At 33.8% G+C, this 21,779-nt stretch overlaps 1 protein-coding gene across 1 annotated transcript in view; it reads right to left on the bottom strand.

Annotated features, from left to right (window-relative positions):
- Positions 1-21,733, bottom strand: part of LOC145302233 (N-alpha-acetyltransferase 38, NatC auxiliary subunit-like) — a 37,500-nt gene extending 15,767 nt beyond the window's left edge. The window contains exons 1-2 of the mRNA XM_080144641.1: positions 21,605-21,733; positions 7,256-7,373 (exon numbers count right to left, since the gene is read on the bottom strand). Of these exons, the coding sequence (XP_080000767.1) occupies positions 7,256-7,373; positions 21,605-21,622 (136 nt within the window). The 5' untranslated portion in view covers positions 21,623-21,733. The remainder of the gene's footprint in view (positions 1-7,255; positions 7,374-21,604) is intronic.
- Between the last annotated feature and the right edge of the window lie 46 nt (positions 21,734-21,779).

Here is a 21,779-nt window from a genome sequence, read left to right as displayed (position 1 = left end):
TGCCAACAATGCAGCAGTTTAAGAAAATTTGGACAAGTGCTGCATTATTATATCGACTTCTTTCCTTACAATTGAAGTTCATTTTTTTTTTGCGAATTTGAATTTAATATTTTTTCATTTCTTTATAAACAATTAGAAGTTCTTAGATTTACTGTCTATCAAGCATTGCACAATTTTTAATGCAGCTTTTTTTTAAGTTACAATTTGTGTTTACTTTAGGTTAATTAAAAGCAACCCAAGCAAACAGACATAAAATGACGATCAGAAGTTGAAATGCAATCAACTGGATATTACCCGGCATAGAAAGACAGCCAGACTAATCAACATATTCACATCAGCGGATAAGTACATCATCAAAACTGAGGAGAATGAATACAAGAAATTAACATTTTAAAAATAGGACAGCGATACCTATTATCATTGGTGTACAGTAGCATCCAAAACTAAGGGACAAAATTTTAAAACCTAATATTTGTTAGAAATAACAAATGTGAAAAGCTGAAAATTTGACAACTGGTAGTCGTTATCATCCATAATAACATACTAAAATCTGAATCATTTGCAAAGGATAGAAAAAGAATTATAACAATTATTTATTTTCAAAATAGAAACGTCCAAAAGTAAGGGACAAAGTTGAGAAAAACAATCTAAACAGTATGTTATATTCAATTTTTTTGATTTCCTTTAAAGAATAAGTTTTACTGAGTCATTTGTTAACGTTACATCAGCTAGCACCATGGCGAAACGCCAAAACCTTGATTACTCTGTGAGACAAGCTATTGTGAAGCTACACAAGAAAAAGCACACCATTAGAGAGATTTCAGAGAAAGTGGGGAGAATTGAATGCCTACTAGGCACCAACCTCGGGTGTCTTCGGTCTCTCTGTACAGGGGTTTACCAGGGACTCTGGTATGAGGATACTTTCAATTTTAATTTAAAGTAAACTCTGACCAAATATTCGAAATAAAATAAAAATGAAAAATAAAACTAAATCATCAAACTAGCAGGATGTCGCCCAGGATAAAAAGATCCCCTCAGCATGGCTAAGCACTGGGTCATATGAGGAAAATAACGGTGCACCTTCTCCTTGTGATGTTCCCACAAATGAAAACACTAAGCTGGACACTCCACCAGACCAGTCAAATTCTAGTCCTGAAACCCGGCAAGACCAAACGAGAACCACTAAGAAAAGACTCTATAACCAAGTCAAGTGGTCTCTTGGGGAGAAAAAATTATTCTTCACTGTTTCGCATACTCCAGGTATGAGAAATGGGGAGGAAAAAAAACACAGTATTCGAGGCTCAAATAAAAACTTCACCCTTACCAAAAGAAAAAACAACGACAACCACAACTAAGAACTTACTTTCAATTGTATCGCAAATACATAAATATCTCCCAAAAGATGTTAGAGTGTCAATTGAGAAGAAAGCTTTTAGTGAAGCAGCGATTGATTTTACCAAATCTAACACTGCTGAATATGCCGAAACTCAGTGGAATAGGGAGGAAAAATGGACATTGATTTGGCCAATGGAATACGTAAAAATAAAATACCAAAAACTCACAGACAGTTGTAAGCAATGGCAAAAGATTTTTAAGCACCACTGCCCAAACAAGAAGGGGATTGAGAAGGAAAAGTTAATATGCCAGAAATCTAATTTTCTGAGAAACAATGTTTTTTCTGGTGAGCAAATATCCCAGCTAAAAAAAGATGTCCATGAAATGGCTAAAAACAACATCTGCCCAATCAGCAATCCCCTCCCTATACCCAAGATCTGCCAAACCAAACAAGAAGACACTACAACAAATTCTCGCCTGACACAGCTCCCTGAGACAATGCCAACAAGTCCAAGTCTTAAATATCTACCAAAAACAAACCAGAAATATACCCGACATGCCACTCCATCAAATAATGCAATATCTCCCCAGGAATCACTCCCAACAGACCCAACACAATTTAAACATGGGCAGACATACCAACAGTATGTCCCACTTAAACATGTGACATTTGATGCGGACCAGTTGGAACTAGAGGAAGAGCTGGCAAACAAGATAGAAAGAGCACGATGTCTAGCTGTTGAAGATCGGCCCAGACTGGTAAAAATTAGTATGAATAAAGCCTTCAAGGTGCTTGTATCAAAAGTCAACGATGCCCTCGAAAGAATCACTCCGATTAATGCATCATTGAGTGAAATAAATCATACAACATACGAGGCAGCATGGTTTATTCGATTAAAACTCTTACCCAAACACCAGGAGAGCAAAAGAGGAAACATGAAGGCTAAATCATATAACCCAGACTGGAAACGTAAACTCCAACAGAAAATAGACAGACACCGAAAGGAAACTGCCCAGATATATGCATTCCTATCCTGTGAAAACCCAGGCAAAAAAACTAAATAAGAAGGTGAATAAGTTGAAAACTTATTATTCCCTCCAAGACCAAACACAGCTAAGAGCTAAGTTGGCAGAACATCAGGCTGAGATAAAAGCCTTAGTTGCACAAATAAAAAATAAAACCAAAAACTTTGAAGCAAAAAGGATAAATAAACTTTTTTGCAATAAACCCAAGAATTGTCTATAGGAGCCTCGTTAAAGATGAAATAAAGGTGAGCTCCCCACCAACACAAGAAGTTGAAAACTTCTGGAGGCCACTCTATGAGGACACTAAAGTACATAAAGAAAACAACTGGATAAATACCATCAAAGAAGAGAACAAGGAGAAAGAAAAGCTGCCAGCTCTAAAAATTACCAAGGAGGTTGTCTGCAGGAAGGTAGCTCAATGCAGCAACTTCAAGATCCCAGGAATAGACCAAATACCAAATTTCTGGCTGAAAAAACTGAGCGCACTTCATCATCACTATGCCAAGGCATTCAATAGAATCATCAGTGGAGATGAAGAGCCGCCTGAGTGGCTTACTGTAGGCAGTACATCACTTATTCCCAAAAATGAGACCCACATGGCTAACAAATCTCGACCAATCTGCTGCCTCACAACAATCTACAAGCTCCTAACAGGGATAATCGCCGATGCAACATATGACCATCTGATTGCTGGTGATTACCTTGAAAGTGAGAAGAGGGGGTGTATGAGGAAAAAGCTAGGCACAAAAGACCAACTTCTTGTAAACAGAACCATATTAGAAGACTGCAGGAGACGACAAAGAAATCTGTCAATGACATGGATTGATTACAAAAAGGCCTTTGACAGTATACCTCATTCCTGGATACTTCGCTGTTTGGAGCTGTACAATGTGCACACTGCTATTACATGATTTCTTCAAAATCAAATGACCAGATGGTGCACATCAATTACATTACAGCACACGAAAGGAAGGATACAGTCCCAAACAAAGATCAAGCGAGGAATATTCTAGGGAGACAGCCTCTCACCGCTCCTTTTCTGCCTCACAATGGATCCACTAAGTAAGCTATTTAAGCGATCCAATGCTGGATACAATCTCAGCATGGGCAGAAAGAAGGGAGAAAATAAAAGAGTAAACCATCTACTCTTTATGGATACCTGAAACTCTATGCAGAATCCGAGAAACAACTTGTCTCTCTGATAGGCATTGTTAAAAATTATACAGAGGACATCTGCATGGAATTTGGATTCGACAAATGCGCTAAGTGCACCATAAAGAAAGGAAGAAAGACAGCATCAGAACATCTTAATCTTGACAATGGCTCTATTGAAGACCTTAAAGAGGATGCTGTATATAAATACCTGGGAGTGGAGGAGAATGAGACACTTGAACATGGAAAGATGAGAGAAAAAGTGCAGGGAGAATACTTCAAGCGACTTTTAAAAAATTCTCTCATCAGAACTATCACCAAAAAACAAAATTACTGCCATCAATCACTCGTTGTCTCTTATGGATTTGGCATAATTAATTGGCCACAAAACTGCATCAATAGCCTTGACGTAAAAACTCGGAAAATGCTGGCCCTTCATAAAGTCATTTACAAACATAAGTGCATGGACAGGCTGTACTTACCACGGAGAGAAGGTGGTTTAGGCCTCACTGAAATAAACCACGCATACCGAGCTTGAGTGGTAAGCATAGGCCAATGTATCAAATGTTCTTCTGACCCCAAAATAAAAATGGTGAATGAACATCACACTAAATGTTTGCCCCAGCAGACGTTAACTACAAAGCTTGGCGAAAATTTCAGTGGTAACACACTGGATAACACAATAGAAGAATATGACAACCCAGCAACCCTAATCGCCTGAAAGAAGATAAAGGAGTATACAAAAAGGGAACTGAAGACAAGACTAGAAGGATGGCAACAATATAAGAGAGCAGGCAGGTTCATGGAAAAACTGAATCAGAACTACATTGGCAAGGAGGCTTCACTACAATGGCTTAAAAGTGACAAATTTTCATTTGATGAAGAACGATTAATTATAGCTGCACAAGACCAAGGCTTACTTACAAATGGATTTAAGAAAATGGCTGGTCTACAAAAAACCGACCAATGCAGATTCTGTCACTCAGCCCAAGCCACCTAATGTCTGGATTGGTTGGTTGGTTGTTTTTGTTTTACGGCATATCAATCTTTTTCAGGTTATTTAATGCTGAATCCAGTGATTTTGAAGAAAAATTTTTTAATAGAATATATTTGTTTTTTCAAGCCGGTTTCTATTTAACCCATAGTTGGGACCCTAACAGGTACTACCACTCCGGGTCAGAGTGGACCTGGGAGCAATGGCAATTAAAGGGTGGCTCCACACTCCCCAAAGCCCCAAGCTGGGGCCTCAGCATCGGATATAGTTTAAGGTCATATCCAGGACCTAATGTCTGGATGCAAGATCCTTCTAGCCGATGGTCATTACACTGCTCGCCATAACAAAGTATGTAGATACTTACATTGGAAGATCTGTGGAGAGATGCAACTAGATAGGTCGTCGAACATCTGGGAACATGAACCACCACCGATAACATCAAATGGAAAAGTGACAGTGTTCTACGACAAAGACATACAGACATGCAGATACATAAAAGACAAGGCCATCAACCCAGATATAGTAATATGGAACAAGCCCGAAAGGACTGCACTCATTATCGACGTCACAGTTCCAAACGTCTTTGGCCTTAATAGAGCAGAACGGGAAAAGATAACAAAATATCAGGACCTTAAAAATGATCTAAAAACAACATGGTCTCTGAAAGAAATAAACATTATACCAGTTGTGACAGGAGCAACTGGCCTAATAAAAAAGAATCATCAAAAATACTTAGAAGCAATCCCTGGAAGACCAAGCTGTAATGAAATACAGATAGCAGCCATAAAGGGAACAGTGTCTATTCTTAAAAGAGCCCTCGGATATAAATTTAAATCGTAACAGAATCAAGTGTTAGCCCCAGGAAGGAGCCCCTTGATCTCTTCAAACTAACAAAAGTAAAATAAAAAATTAGAGAGATTTTAGAGAAAGTGAAACGTTCCAAGGTGTTGTAGGCAGGGTTGTTAAATCCTACAATGATACTGGCAAAATAGTGCTTTTAAAACCGGCAAACCCCGCAAAACTTTGGCAAGAGAAGATCGAATAATGCAACATATGTCATTAAAGGACCGTTTTAAGTCTTGCACAGAAATTAAAACGGTTATGAATAGTACCTCATGTGTTAATGTGTCAAGACAGACTGTTTCTAGACGACTGCAAGAAATAGGGCTGTTAAATCGAACTCCAGGGAAGAAACCATTTGTTAGTTCGAAGAATAATAAGAGATTAGAGTTTGCAAACAGGTATGTAATTTGGACATATGAAAATTGGGCAAAAATATTTTTCAGTGATGAAAGGAAGTTTAATTTATTTGGAAATGATGGAAAAAACAATGTAAAGAGACGTATTGGTGAAAGATTAAGTGCAAAGTGTACTAAGAAAACTGTCAAGTTTGGGAGCAGATGCGTCATGGTATTTGGAATGTTTTCTAGCCAAGGTACGTCTCTTGTCTGGTTACAAACTCGTGTAAATGTGCAGATCTATAAAAACATTGTTCAAGATCATGTTGTGCCAATCATACAGAATTCAGATTTCGCTAGGGCTACCTTTATGCAAGATAATGCCCCATATCACAAGGCAAAGGTGGTAATGAGTTACCTTAGCGAGCAAGATTTTGAAATTATGGTTTGGCCACCGCAAAGTCCTGACTTAAATCCAATAAAAAATCTTTGGAAGACCTTAAGAGTGAAAGTTATGGAAAGAAATCCCACTAACATGGAGGATTTGTGGGTGAAGCTTCAAGAAAAATGGTCTAAGATTAGTATTGAGGATTGTCAAGAACCGATTCGTTCTTGTAGTCGAAGATGTGCAGCTGTCATTGAGAACAAGAACTCATTTACTAAATATTGATTGTACATGAATTTTTATTGTTTTTTGGCTGTTTACATTGTTTTTCTCAATTTTGTCCCTTACTTTTGGACATTCCTATTTTGAAAATAAATAAATTGTTATAATTCTTTTTCTATCCTTTGCAAATGATTCAAATTTTAGTATGTTATTATGGATGATAACGACTACCAGTTGTAAAATTTTCAGCTTTTCACAATTGTTATTTCTAACAAATATTAGGTTTTAAAATTTTGTCCCTTAGTTTTGGACGCTACTGTATTTGCATCAAATAAAGTTTTTAATTAAAAAAAAACAAAAAAAAACACACAAACACCTGATATGGAAAATTAGATTTACCTAATTACATTGTAAATGCAATCCTCAGCCATCTGTGAAACAGCTGAAATACTGTGGAAACTGATGTGTCTTTAAACTGTGAGTAGCAGTACAAACATGACTTAGAAAACCTGGTAGAGCATCAATGAATTTAAAACAAAAAAAAAATCACACAACAGTCTATGTATATAAAGTAGTAGCGTTCGTGTGAGTGTGTGTGTGTGCGTACAACTGTCTTATAGTCAACATTACTGGACTGATCATAACCAAACCCGGCATGACAATGGTCTCCCACCTAAGGATGATGGGCACCATTTTTCAAGGTCAATAATTAAGGTCATGTTTGGTAAATACCTTAAGCAATAGTTGCTCTTACAACTTCCACTTACTGCAAGGGTGCCCGCAAAGCAGGTACCCGAGCGAACAGCAAAGTCCCACGCAAAGCACAAGTATCTTTGCTAGTAATAAATAAATAAAGAAAGAAAATTGAAAAAAAAAAATTATAATAAAAAAGTAATAAAATAAAAAAAAACTTTAAAAAAATAAGTAAATAGCAAAAATAGTTTCAGTGTTGGCAATTATTACCGATAAGTGTCCTTCCATCAGTCATTTTGATTTTCATACTTTTGTTCAACCATTTTTCCAATTTCCGTCGGCCACTCGCAGTCACATTTAAGTCACTTGGCTCTTTAGAATCAGGATCCTTAAAAAAAAATATATGACATCGCTTAGAATTCTTTTCATAACAATTAAGAACATCATTTCTTAAGATGGGATGATTGTCTTATTTTTATTTTTTTCATAAAAATTGCTCCATAGAACGGGTCACAGGTAGGAGAAAAACAGTCAACAAGAATAGACTTCCACAATCCTGTGGTTCTTAGAAAAAAACTACTGGATTAAGAAGCTGTATTGCAATGAGACATCAAAACAGTGATTTGATGGAGACCACTAGATCAACGAGCTGGAACAAAGGAAGCAGAAAATAGATCAGGCAATTCTGATAACCATAGGCCATAACAGTATTTATAAAAAAAGACTGAGACTAGCAATATCACGTCAGTGTAAGAAAGGTTGCAGTGAAGAAGAAAAGTGTGCGGCCAATCAAACTACAGATACGTTTCTGCAATTCATCAAGAACCTCAAATTTACTGAATTAATAAAAACTACAAGTATCTCCCCTCCACTTCAATTCTGTCAAAAAAAAAAATGTTTCTTCTTGGTTTCCTTGTTTTTACGTATCAATCTTTTCCAGTGAAAGATTTTATGCTGCAAGTTCTTGCATGTTTATTCATGTTGTAAATAAATATTTCGTTGACAAAACTGGTTTGTCGATTCATAGACGTATCTTTTGTAGTTTCTTCTTAACTTAATGGCCGTTCAGGGATGACTTTGCACTTTCCAAGGATTCCAAATTGAAACATGGATAACTGCCAAATATTTTGTATTTCTAATTTTATGTCTTCATTTTAATTAAAAAAAAAAAAAAAAATGAATACTGCTGATTGAAAAAATAAAAAATCTACGAAAATTCAAAAAATTATCTGAACTTAATAAAATTTTCAGTATTTATTAAGTATCATAAATGTATTTTATTTTTAAAAAAATAAAAACAGAATTTTAAATTACTGAAATACTTTGACTCCTTTTCCTCATTTCAAGGATGAAATTCTCAATATTTATGTAAAATAAGAACCCTGTTATTGTCCAAGCAGTTTACGTGAAACACTGGAAGGTGCCGAACAAAAGTTTTGTGATTTTCTTTTTCACACAAATGCTGACGAATTTAATAAATGAAAAATATATTAGTGCTGTTATTACAAAGATGATTCAATGAAAATTAAAAAAAAAAAAATGAAAATAATATTCATTTAGTTGTTACAAAGAAATAAAAAACATAATTATTGGAAAATTTTTATGAAATTTTACAGAAATTAAAATCAAGAAAGAAAAACACTCATTGTAAATTAAGTTTCATGAAACAATTTTTTTTTTTTTTTTGAATACCAAACATCATTTTTTAGTTTTCATATGATTTTTTTGTTCAAATCAAAATTAATATTTAGCTTTTTTAAATAATAAATTGATGATAGCAAATGTTTCCTTAAATGATGTTGGCTGCTGTGATTTTATTGGCTAAACGCTTCAATGTTTTATGTAAATTGCCTGAAAATTCCAACAATAGCACAGCCCCTATTTTGCATAAGTATCAACTTCTTTTGTATCCATAGTCAAACTCAATGACCACATTTATAGAGATACCACCCTGTGATTTTGTGTGTGTGTGTGTGTGTGTGAGACAAGGAAAACTAAACGGAGAACAGAGGCTGGGAAATTGGAATAAGCTTATATACAAAATATTAAAAGGCGAAGAACAGTTAATAAAGCTTCACCTCTTGTATTACTAAAAAAGCATCCACAATTGCATTCTAACATTTTGTGTTAAAAAATGGCAAACCCTTAATTAAAAATCAAGGGAGATAAGTCAGTTTGTCATAAAGAATTGTTGGCACAACTCTTTGACAATAAAATTTGATCATTCAATAAATTTCATTTTTACTTGTAATTTTTTCCCTACTTTATCATTTTTTGTAAGTTTTTTTTTTTTTTAATTTATATTAATTTTGATATGACACACAAGTATGTAATAATGTTTTCACCTGAAATGCATTGATTTATCATCAATCTACACAAACACCAAAATCATTTATGTTCAATTACGCCACCAAAAAAAAGTTTTGGTTTAAGGTAAAAAAATAAGTACTTGTAGCAAATATACTTAAAAATAAAATAAAGGAAAATTTTAGGAATAATTTATTTTTTATGGTAAAAAATTAGCATTCAAAAAAAATTAAATTTTAGTTTAATAAATTAAAAAAAAACAAAAAAACTTTTCCATTTATCTCCTTTTAAAAAGAAAAGAATTGGTTTTCCATTGAACATCAAAACAATGATTAAAAATTGAATATTTTAAATAATTAAACAAAAAATACTGGATTGTTTTCCATAAATTTTGGTGAACTCTAATTTTTGACCATCACAAGTATTTCCTAAAATTTACCAGTTATTTTAACTTGCATATTTAATAATTTAATACTTATTTATAAAAGTACCGAGAAATGCACCAATCTTTTGAGAAAAAAAAACAAAAGGAGCGCATGTGTTACCTAATCAAGTTGTCATTTTTGCTACTTGAGACTTACACCTTTTCTTTTACCATCATGAAATATGGTTAAGGTACACACTGGATTTTGGTTTAATTGTATGTTTTTTGTTTAACTAATATTCAACCCAAAACAAGACACTAACACATAAGCGACTGTTAATTAGGGACTATGCCTATAGGGACACTCTATGTACAGACTTGAAGCAGCAAGTTATTTGTTCACATTACATTTAAATTTATGTATCCAGAAATTTGTAATCATGATGTAAGAAGTTCGAACGACAAACGGAAAAAGTTGAATTAAGTTGCTTGCTTCTACACAAGATGAAGCAAACTAAGCTGACTTTACAAAGAGAAACTAATGATTTTTCAGAATAACCAACAAAACAAAAAAAGGGGGACAAAAAACAAATATACAATAAATATTACCAAAGGCAAAACAAATTACTCTTCTACCTACCAGGATAAGTTTTGCATTTTAACTTATTTTAAAGTGTTTTTTCTTACTTAAAAATAAAAGTAGTTTAAAGCCTGTTGAATCAGAACAAAAAACATGCTGATGGTCTCATTTAAGCCAATGTTGAGCCTCGATAATCACTCAAAAATCAAACAAACTTTTTTTTATTTTTGAGTGATTATCAAGGCTTTGGTAACATTTACAGGGTGGAATGATAAAATTGTCACACTGAAAAAACAACATGATTCCATTTCCGTTTGATGAAAACTGGTTTTCTTTTTTTTGTTGTAGACCATCTACTAGTTGGCCAGTTGTGTACAAATTTCAAGAGCGATAGCAGCCTTCTATCATGTCTGAAAATGACGCAGTGTTCAACGAGCGAGATCGGAGATTTGCCGCTGTACAATTCTTTACTGATCCAAGTTATGACAACAAGACCATTGCCAGCATCCTCAAAATCCATCACTGGATTGCCACGAATAACGGGGCCATCCACAGGATGGCGAAAACAAAGTTTCCAGTCACAGAGTCTTTGGTGTCGTTTCAAGTGAGTGCGACATCATGCCACCTTACATCTTCAAAGTCGGCTTGAAAGTCAATACAAAAGTGTACCTGGATGTGCTGAAACCTGGTGTAATCAGAAGTCCAAAGATGGCCAGGTTTGACTTCAGGAGTGCTACGACTTTGTACATTTCTCTCACTGAAAATATTGCAGCATTAAGAATTGATTATATAATGTTATAAATTGAATCTTTTTTTTTTATTCTTAATGCTGCAATATTTTAAGTTATAAATTTATATTTTTTACTAAAATATCATGTTCTTTTCTTTTCCAGTTTTAACAACTAGTCCTTTACTTTTCCATAAGCTTAACCATATTACTTTTCATGCTCGCATTTTTCTATTGTAATCCATGATTTTTCCAGGTTTCCAATAAATTCACTTGTTCTTTGTTTTTTTTCAATCTTATTATTTGGCCCCCATAAACATAACATACCCATATGTAATAACAATGTATGGCACTCGTCTGCTTTCAATAAAATCCTCCCAATTATCTCTCTTTCATTCTCTGTTTCACTTGTTATTTCTCTTTTTGCAAGAGCAGTGAATTGGTAGCAACAGTAGTCACTGAAGCGACATGGTTGCTATGGAAACCAGTCATAAAAAATGTCGCTCAGCTCCTTACGTTTTTTTTTTTTTTTACATGGAGGTCTACACTTATCAAGGCCCGGAAGCCACTCGGGGATAAGGGTTAATTTGTGTACAATAATCAATGGGATAATATCGTAGTAATAGTTGGTATTGGAGATTTGATAAAGTGTCTTACTTAAGGGGACGATTAATCAGGAATTTGTTTATGTTGGACTTGAAGACATCCAAGTTGTAGTCAGGTGGGAAACAAGCAAACAGAAGAGAATTCCACAGTCGTGCACTTCTGAGAAAGAAACTTTGTTCATGGAATTTACGTTTGGATTTAGGCACAGATAAAGAGTGGGGAAAATTATTGATAGTAGTTTCAGACAGACGGGTGTTTCTCGTAAAAGATTGGCGAGGGAGGACGAGAGATTGGAGCTCAGACGAGCACTTGCCATGAAAATAACAATAAAAAAAAAGACATGCTCGCAACGTCTCTTCTGTGGGAGAGAGGTTGCAGGGAAGAGAAAAGGGCATCCCCACTAAACTACGAAGTCTATTTTGTACTTTGTCAAGGCAGGATAGGCTGTTTTTAGAAGCTTCAGATGTGGCAGCAGTACTCCATCCTTGGATGTACCTGGCTCTTATAGAGATAGAGAATTGCATCAGGGGTGAGATATCTTCTGGAGCGGTAGAAGGATCCCACCATTTTCCCAACAGCCCAGGCAACAGACTTGACATACGTGTTCCATTTCAGATCAGGAGTAAAGGTCAAACCCAGGAGCTTGTCAAAACATGAATCCTCCTTGGGGACAAGAACCATCCATTTCAATTGATGTTAGATAAGGAACAGAGCGTTTATGATGTAAAGATAGAAACTTGGTTTTGGATGAATTAAAAGTAACCAGCCATCTCTTCCCCCACTGAACCACGCGCTCTAGATCAGAGGAGAGGGAATCAGAGAGAGCTTTGTCATTTGATGTGTTGCCATAGATGGTTGTGTCATCAGCATAGATGTCAACGAATGATTTAAGTATGTGTTTTGGGAGATCATTGATGTAGATCAGGAAGAGAGTTGGGCCCAGGATGGACCCCTGAGGGACTCCAGCATTAATACTGTGGGCCTCTTATTGCTGCCCATCAACCACTACTCTTATGAACCTATCAGAGAGAAATGATTTAATTATTGAGAAAACATTTCCAGTTATACCATAGCTGGAAATCTTGTGAAGTAGGCCCTTATGCCAAACCTTATCGAAGGCCTTTGATATGTCAAGAGCAATTGCCCTAGAAAGGAAGCCTTTGTCGAGAGATTCACTAATCCTATGTGATATAACTGTTAGCACATCAGCTGTAGATCTAGCAGAACGGAAACCATATTGCATGTCACTAAGGTTATTTCTGCTGAGGTTGTTAACTACTTCTTTATTTAATATGGATTCCAGTAACTTACTCATGACACACAAGAGACTTATTAGTCTGTACTGAGAGGGAGAAGACTTATCACCTGAGTTCTTAAATACAGGGCATACTGACAAGGTTTTCCAGCGTGTTGGAAAGCACTTCTCCTTAAGGCAACGCTTAAACAGTTTTGTAAGTATGGGGGCAAGTTCTGGTTGGAGCTTTTTCAACACTATAATTGGAATGTCGTCTGGGCTAGTTGCTTTACTGGAATCAAGGATCTTGATTAGTTTGGCGACCTCGTGCACAGATATTTGTATGTTGGATAGGGTGTTGTCTGTTGTAGGATGAAATACGGGGAGTTGATGACCTTCGTCGGAGAGGGTAGAGTTAGCTGCAAAGTTCTTAACAAATAGTTTGGCCTTGTCTGATGCTGATGAGATGACTTCAGGTCCATTGATGATGGTTGGGATAGAACGCATGCATCTGTTCAGGATCCTGTTTGCTATTTGCCAAAACTGGTGGGAACCAAGCCACTGCTCAGCTATTTTAGATTTGATGGACTGAGCATATAGCTCTCTTGCATTTTTTTTTACAATTTTGAACACCAGTAAATTCATCATAACTTTTGTTTTACTAAACGAAAATTAACATTTCTTTTTTTTTTCAATATAGCTGAGATAATGATCTATAACCTGTAATAATTGTTTGAAATTTGGTCGAAAAATGAGTGAGCAGTGAAGCTTTAAAGCCGTTCTAAATGGCTAAAATTGCCACTTCACCATATATTCAAACACTACTGTGTTTGAATGGTATATATTATAAAGTCTCTTTAATATATTTTTTTTATTCTTCAATAGAATGGTTATCTAAGAATAAAAAAACATATTAAAGAAACTTTATCTCTAAATAGAATCTCTTCTCTATATAAATAGAATGAACTCATTTTTTCCCCTCCAAGTTTGACCTTAATAGGATTGAAAATCTAGAGATTTTATGCAGATGTACTGTACACAAACTGCATTGCACTATCTGAGGTGTGTTATAAGCATATTACCTATCCACTACCTCGCTGATCATAGCTTCCTATATTTTATCTGGTGAGAGTTCACAGCCAAAACCGGTTATGATCAATGGAAGTAGTAAATTCTTCTCTCTAATAAATTCATACTTTCACCACCACCCATTTACATCGGCCGTGACCGTTCACAGGAGACAATTACGGATGAACACCAGGTTAGGTTTCTATAAAAACTGGACTGCAATTTAGGTGAAACGCACCACGCTTACTTTTACGTTGGTTCAAAATAAAAACAAAAAACTTTACATTTTCTTTCCTTAAAATAAAAATTATTTTTTACTTCAATTCCGTTTTATTTCACGTTCTGTGCCATCTATAAAATCGTTTCTTTTGATTTTTTTTATTGTATTTTATTTGGGTTTTTTTTATGTTTCTTTTCTCTGTTTTTCGTTTCGCTGCTCTTTCCATTTTACAAATTCATTTCTTCTCTTTCCGTTTCTTCTCTTTTTCGCAAAATTTACCATCATTTCTTTTTATTTTTATTTATTTTATTTTACTTTCCTCTGTTTCTGTTTCCACAATCTTTCCATTTTCTTTTGTTATTTCTTCTCTCTTTCCGTTTTTCCTCTTCTTTCGGCAAGTTTAACATCATTTCTTTATTTGTAAAACAGCCGAATTTCTTTTTTTCACTAAAAAAAAAAATAATTTACAACGAATCTTTCCTTCTTCCGTTTCTTTGCTCTTTGTTTGATGTCTTTCTAATCTCTTTTCTTATTTTTATTTATTTTTTTTTAAATAAAAATATCAGAAATCATTTTAAATAAAAATATCAGAAATCATTTCCATTAAATTTCACTTTCTTCTATGCCTTTCTCTCTATTTTCATCGTTTATTTCTTTTTTTTTTTTTTTTTCTTTTTTAAGTACTTTCCTTAGAGGTGGCAATACGAACCCATTTTTTTTTCCATTCTTCTTCCTTTTCTTCTTTTTTTTGGGTTGGAAACGTCCGTCTCACATTCGTACATAACAAAATATTGCTTTGGTAGATTTCGGGGTGCTAAAATCGCGGTGATGGGGATTCTTCCATTACACCAAATCGAGCCACAGCAAAGCATGCCAGGGTACAGATAGTAATATATAATTTATGATTAAATAATTGTTTGTTTTTTGTGTTAAAACAAGCGTTAAAACTAAAGTAAGTTTTTTTTAAATGAATATGTGTTTCCGTTTTTCATGTCTTGACTCGTGACTTCGTTCTGTTTTATAATCAATCATATCCACTTCTGGTAGCTTGATTTCCACTGATCTTGAACTGAACATGACCAAAAAATCAATGTCGCCTTTCTTTGTACAAGCACAAGCTTCTCTCTTTACATCATCAACATTTTAATCCACATTTGTCATCAATTGAAATGAATGGCTCTCGTCTTCAGGAGGCCTCAAGTTTTGACAAGCTTCTGGGCTTGACCATTACTCCTGATCTTAAATGGAACACGTATATCAAATCTGTTGCCAAGGCCGCTGGAAAAATGGTGGGATCTTTCTATCGATCCAGTAGATATCTCACTGCTGATGCTATTCTCTATCTATATAAGAGCCAGGTACGTCCAAGGATGGAATACTGTTGCCACATCTGGGCAGGAGCTGCTAGAAAGGACTTGTCCTGCCTTGATAGAGTTCAAAATAGACTTCGTAGCCTCGTAGGAGATGTCCTTTTCTCCTCCTTACAACCTCTATCTCACAGAAGAGATGTTGCGAGTTTGTCTCTGATGTATCGTTATTTTCATGGAAAGTGTTCAACTGAGCTTCAATCTATGGTCCCCCCTCGCCAAACTTTCACAAGAAACACTCGTCTAGCTGTAAACACTATCAATAATTTCCCCCACTCTTTATCTGTGCCTAAACCTAAACATAGATTCCATGAACAAAGCTTCTTTCTTAGAACTGCACGCCTGTGGAATTGTCTTCCGTTTTCCTGCTTTCCGGCTGACTACAATATGGTTGTGTTCAAGTCTAAGGTAAATAAGTTCTTGATGAGCCGTTCCATATAAGTTATTAAATTTACCAAATTTTCATTACTAATGATTACTATATTGACCAAATTCTACTGTACACTCTTTAACCCTTATCCTTGAGTGGCCTCTGGGCCTTGATAATGTGGTGATGCCTTTGTAAAAAAAAAAAAAAAAAAAAAAAAAGCACCTTTTTTTTTTTTTTATCGTATGCGATGAATTTTGTTATTTTCTGTTTCCAATTTACAAAAATTATCATATGCGATGAATTTTGTTATTTTCTGTTTCCAATTTACAAAAATTATCATATGCGATGAATTTTGTTATTTTCTGTTTCCAATTTACAAAAATTATCATATGCGATGAATTTTGTTATTTTCTGTTTCCAATTTACAAAAATTATCATATGCGATGAATATTGTTATTTTCTGTTTCCAATTTACAAAAATTATCATATGCGATGAATTTTGTTATTTTCTGTTTCCAATTTACAAAAATTATCATATGCGATGAATTTTGTTATTTTCTGTTTCCAATTTACAAAAATTCAGTTCGTAATATGACCTTATTGATTTTGTACTTATGCACTTTTGTTACCGCACTATTTTTTTTTTTTTAATAATATTTTCAAGTTAAATTCAAGTTTTATTATATCTTATTATTGATTTTGTAGTTATGCACTTTTGTTACCGCACTATTTTTTTTTTTTTAATAATATTTTCAAGTTAAATTCAAGTTTTATTATATCTTATTATTGATTTTGTACTTATGCACTTTTGTTACCGCACTATTTTTTTTTTTTTTTTTAATAATATTTTCAAGTTAAATTCAAGTTTTATTATATCTTATTATTGATTTTGTACTTATGCACTTTTGTTACCGCACTATTTTTTTTTTTTTTTTTAATAATATTTTCAAGTTAAATTCAAGTTTTATTATATCTTATTATTGATTTTGTACTTATGCACTTTTGTTACCGCACTATTTTTTTTTTATTTTTAATAATATTTTCAAGTTAAATTCAAGTTTTATTTTGTTTTTATTAAATTAAATGTTACTTTTAACTGTAACAAAACGCCGACAATTCTAGTTTGTGTTTTTAGGGGTTTTCGAGATTGCTTAAAACTAATCTGACATTTAAAACCGTCGCAAATTTACCGTTCTGTTTTAAGACCTGTTTCTAGGGAATATTTTCTTATGGATAACCTTTATTTTGTAACTGTTGCAGATGCGTCCTCTCCCTACCAAAACACAGAGATGAAAAGGCATACGTCGTTATTGGAATACTCTGGCCAAATAACCGTTAAAAAAAATCGTCCGTGCATATAAAACTTAAAAATCGAATCAGAAACTCAAAAACAAAATGAAACGAACTTTATTTGTTATTATTACCAGAAAAGATGTATTTTCCCTGCAATTTGGAATTTTTAAAATGAGTTGTGAATGCTTACGTTATGTTGATTAATCGTACTATTATTCTCATCTTACTAATAACACCTAAGATGAGGATAATAGTGCGATTAATCAACATAATACAAGCATGTATTTTCCCAGTTATTATTTTAGAAGAAATTGGATTTTTTTTCGTTATTTTACGTGAAAAAGAATCAGAAAAAAGAATAATTATATTTTAGTAAGAAAGGTAACGAAGTAGTCGTTCGTTTTTACTAAAATAATAATAGATACGTATGAGAAAAGTTAGTTTCATTTCGTTTTCAAATTTCCGATTCGAATTTTAAGTTTAACATGCATGCTGATTTGACCAGGGTATTCCGAAATCGACGTATGTCATTAACGTTATTAGGTAAAATCCCTTGAGAGCGTATTGTGGTTGTATGAGAAAATAAAGCTGTGTACGCATTATAAATGTTTCTTTTCTGTGTCTTATGTTATACATTAGTAAATTAGGGGTCATTTCGAGTTAAAAGTTTATTTACTGCACCCATCTGAACTAAAAGAGAAAATCATGATTAAAATGTTTATGTCTCGTCTAAATAACTAACGATGAATATGTAATATGGTTGACCAGACGGGTGATCAAAAAGTCAGATCGAGCGTACTGGAAAACGAAATGAGACCAAATTGACAACTGGCCTTTTTTTCTTTTTTCTTTGCTTGCACTTTGCGCTTTTCAGATTATTTTGTTATGTTTTATTTTCTTGGTGGATTTTTTTTGGCCGTTTTTTTTTTTTGGGGGGGGGGCAGAGATTATAGTTATAGGTAAAAAGTAAAAACACTTCAAACATTTGAGAAGACACTTAAACCATAAAAAATAATGGTAACATAAGTGCATAAGCACCAAAATTGTTTTTGTTTTGTTTTCTTTGTTAGTTAAATCCGGCTAAAAAAAACATTAATAAAAATAAAAAATAAGGTAAATGTTTACTTTAACTACAACAAAACACCAACCAATAAAATTTGTTTTTTTATAGGTTCTCGGGGTCAGTGACAACGAATCTGATATTCAAACCCGTCGCAAATTTACCGTTTGCATGGTATTAACCCCTGAACCCTTGCACTATTTTGTGCCAACTCACCGCCATTGTTTATGCTATTCTTACATGATGCGTTCGCGCATGGACACGCGTAGTAAGGTGACTTGATTTTTAAGAAGACATTTGAAATAAGTTTTCAAAAACAACAAAATGTGGTTGATTTTTCTGTGTTACGTAGTTTTTAATACTTTTTTAATTGCTATAAAAAATTTAGTTTTCACGAGCGGTCTACAAAAGCATTTTTGGGTTTGTATTACTGTACACATAGATTCAAAAAAGTTGTCAAAAAACAAATATATAACAAATAAATGTTATCAAAGGCAAGATAAGTTACTTTTCTACCAAACTGGATATATTTTTCGTGTTTTTATTTAATGTAACATGTTTATTCAGCTCGAAAAACATACAGTCTTTACCGATGTATTGGAAAATTCAAGATGGCGACTGATTCTCTCTTTAACACGGTAAGTTTTGGAAAAGGTGTTATAAATAAAAAACCGGATAAAATACTATTAAAAACTCGCTCAATATATCTTACTGTGACATAGGTTGACATATATTCGGCGGGTTTTAATAGTATTTTGTATAGTTTTTTATTTATAACACCTTTTTCAAAACTTACCGTGTTAAAGAGGGTGTGAGACGCCATCTTGAATTTTCGAATACATCGGTAAACATTGTATGTTTTTCGAGCTGAATAAATATGTTACATTGAATAAAAACACAAAAAATATATCTAGTTTGGCAGAAAAGTAACTTATCTTGCCTTTGATAACATTTATTTGTTATGTATTTGTTTTTTGACAACTTTTTCGAATCTATGTGTACAGTAATACAAACCCGCATTTTTATTTTTCGTTTTTTAATTTTTTTGCAGGGAGGGGATTTATTCAATTATAAAACTTGTAAAACATTTAAGAGGTGCTTCTACAGTTTAATTTACCGTTTTACCGTAAGTAACACGCCGACACACCGAGCAGAAGAACTGTTTAATTTTTCACAAAAATTCTGTTTACATTGGGGGGTAGGGCGGTGGAGGGGCAGCGGCAGGGGGGGGGGTGTAACTGTTTAATTTTTCACAAAAATTCTGTTTACATTGGGGGGTAGGGCGGTGGAGGGGCAGCGGCAGGGGGGGTCGCACAACACCCCTCTGCCGCTGCCCCTCCACCGCCCTACCCCCAATATAAACAGATTTTTTGTGAAAAATTAAACAGTTCTTCTGCTCAAACTGCAGAAGCAATGTTGTACAAGTTTTATAATTGAATAACCCCCTGCAAAAAAATAAAAAAACGAAAAATAAAAATGCTTTTGTAGACCGCTCGTGAAAACTTCATTTTTTTAGATCAAATAAAAAGCATCAAAAACTACGCAACACAGAAAAATCAACCACATGTTGTTCTTTTTGAAAACTTTGTTATTTCAAATGTCTGACAAGTCACCTTACTACGCAGTCCATGCGCGAACGCATCATATAAGAATAGCATAAACAATGGCGGTGAGTTGGCACAAAATAGTGCGAGGGTTCAGGGGTTAATACCATGCAAACGGTAAATTTGCGACGGATTTGAATATCAGATTCGTTGTCACCGACCCCGAAAACGTACAAAAAACAAATTTTATTGGTTGGTGTTCTGTTGTAGTTAAAGTAAACATTTACCAAAAATAATCCGAAAACCACAAAGTTCAAGCCAAATTGAAATTTTTATTTGTTAGGTTTGAATAAAAAAATAATTATTAAAGCAAAAACAGTCGTGTTCTCGTCGATTAAGTTTTGTTTTTTGTTTTTTTTTATTCAAGAAAATAAAATGTACTAATTTTTGTTTACAAGTGCTAATCTGGACTTGCACCAATTTTTTTTTAATAATTACCTATAACTATTTTATAAATATAATCTCTGGCAAAAAAACTCCCCCCCCCCCTAAAAAAAAAAACGGCAACAAAAAAATTACATAAATAAATAATATATCCACCAAGAAAATAAAACATAAAATAATCCGAAAAGCGCAAAGTTCAAGCAAAAAAAAAAGACCAGTTGTCAATTTGGTCTCATTTCGTTTTCCGGTACGCTCGATCTGACTTTTTGATCACCCGTCGTCTGGTCGGCCATATTAGATATTCGGTAAAATCCATTGAAAGCAGTCGGTGGTTGTTCTATGAGAAAATAAAGCTGTGTACGCATTATAAATGTTTCTTTTCTGTGTCTTACGTTATACATTAGTAAATTAAGGGTCATTTCGAGTTAAAAGTTTATTTACTGCACCCATCTGGACTAGAGAAAATCATGATTTAAATGGGTATGTCTCGTCTAAATAACTAACGATAATTCTCTGATATGGCCGACCAGACGGGTGATCAAAAAGTCAGATCGAGCGTACCGGAAAACGAAATGAGATCAAATTGACAATTGGCTTTTTTTATTTATTTGGGGGGGGGGGGCTTGAACTTTGCGCTTTTCAGATTAATTTATTATGTTTTATTTTCTTGGTAGATAATTTGTTTTTTGGCCGTGTTTTTTTTTTTTTTTTTTTTTGCCCGTTTTTTTTTTTGGGGGGGGGGTTCTTGAATAAAAAAAAATAACTCGACTGTCTTTTATTCAAACGTAAATAAAATTCAATTTCGATTTGGCTCATTTCGTAAGTCTCATTTCGGTACGCGGTACCGGTACGGGTACGCTCGATCTGACTTTTTGATCACCCGTCTGGTCAATCATATTACATATTCATCGTTAGTTATTTAGACGAGACATACACATTTAAATCATGATTTTCTCTAGTTCATATGGGTGCAGTAAATAAACTTTTAACTCGAAATGACCCCTAATGTACTAACGTATAACATAAGACACAGAAAAGAAACATTTATAATGCGTACACAGCGTACACAGCTTTATTTTCTCATATAACCACCATACGCTCTCAAGGGATTTTACCCTTAATTATTTCATCACGGTAAGTAAAGTGAATAAGTACCATTCCCACACACACACATATATATATATTATTTATTTATTTTTGAAAGTGTTTTTCTTCAGATTTCATGCGTAATAATAACTAAATTGGTATTAATTCTAAAACATTCAGCATATCAATCTTTTTTCTTAAATACAATTTTTATCGCCAATACAGAATCTCAAATTGCATTTTGAAAAATATCAACCGTCGTCTAATCTTCCTGTTTATCTAAATCTTTATTTAATACACAAGAGTACATTTAAGAAAACGTCAAACAAAATCAAATGTTTTCACTTACCAAAACTTCGCCCGCCATGTTGGATTTTTTAATAACAAATTCGACAGAGTTGTTATCAATTTATTCGTATTTACACAAATTACCGATTTTTTTAAATCAAACAAATATTTTACATTTTTATCATTTAAATTAAATTTAAAAAATATCTTGAAATATTTTTAGTTTATTTTAATGT

The sequence above is a fragment of the Euprymna scolopes genome, chromosome 2 (assembly GCF_053919585.1).
Source record: "Euprymna scolopes isolate OS-2025 chromosome 2, ASM5391958v1, whole genome shotgun sequence".
In the NCBI taxonomy this organism is placed as follows: domain Eukaryota; kingdom Metazoa; phylum Mollusca; class Cephalopoda; order Sepiida; family Sepiolidae; genus Euprymna; species Euprymna scolopes.
This window is presented reverse-complemented; position numbering and strand designations above follow the sequence as displayed.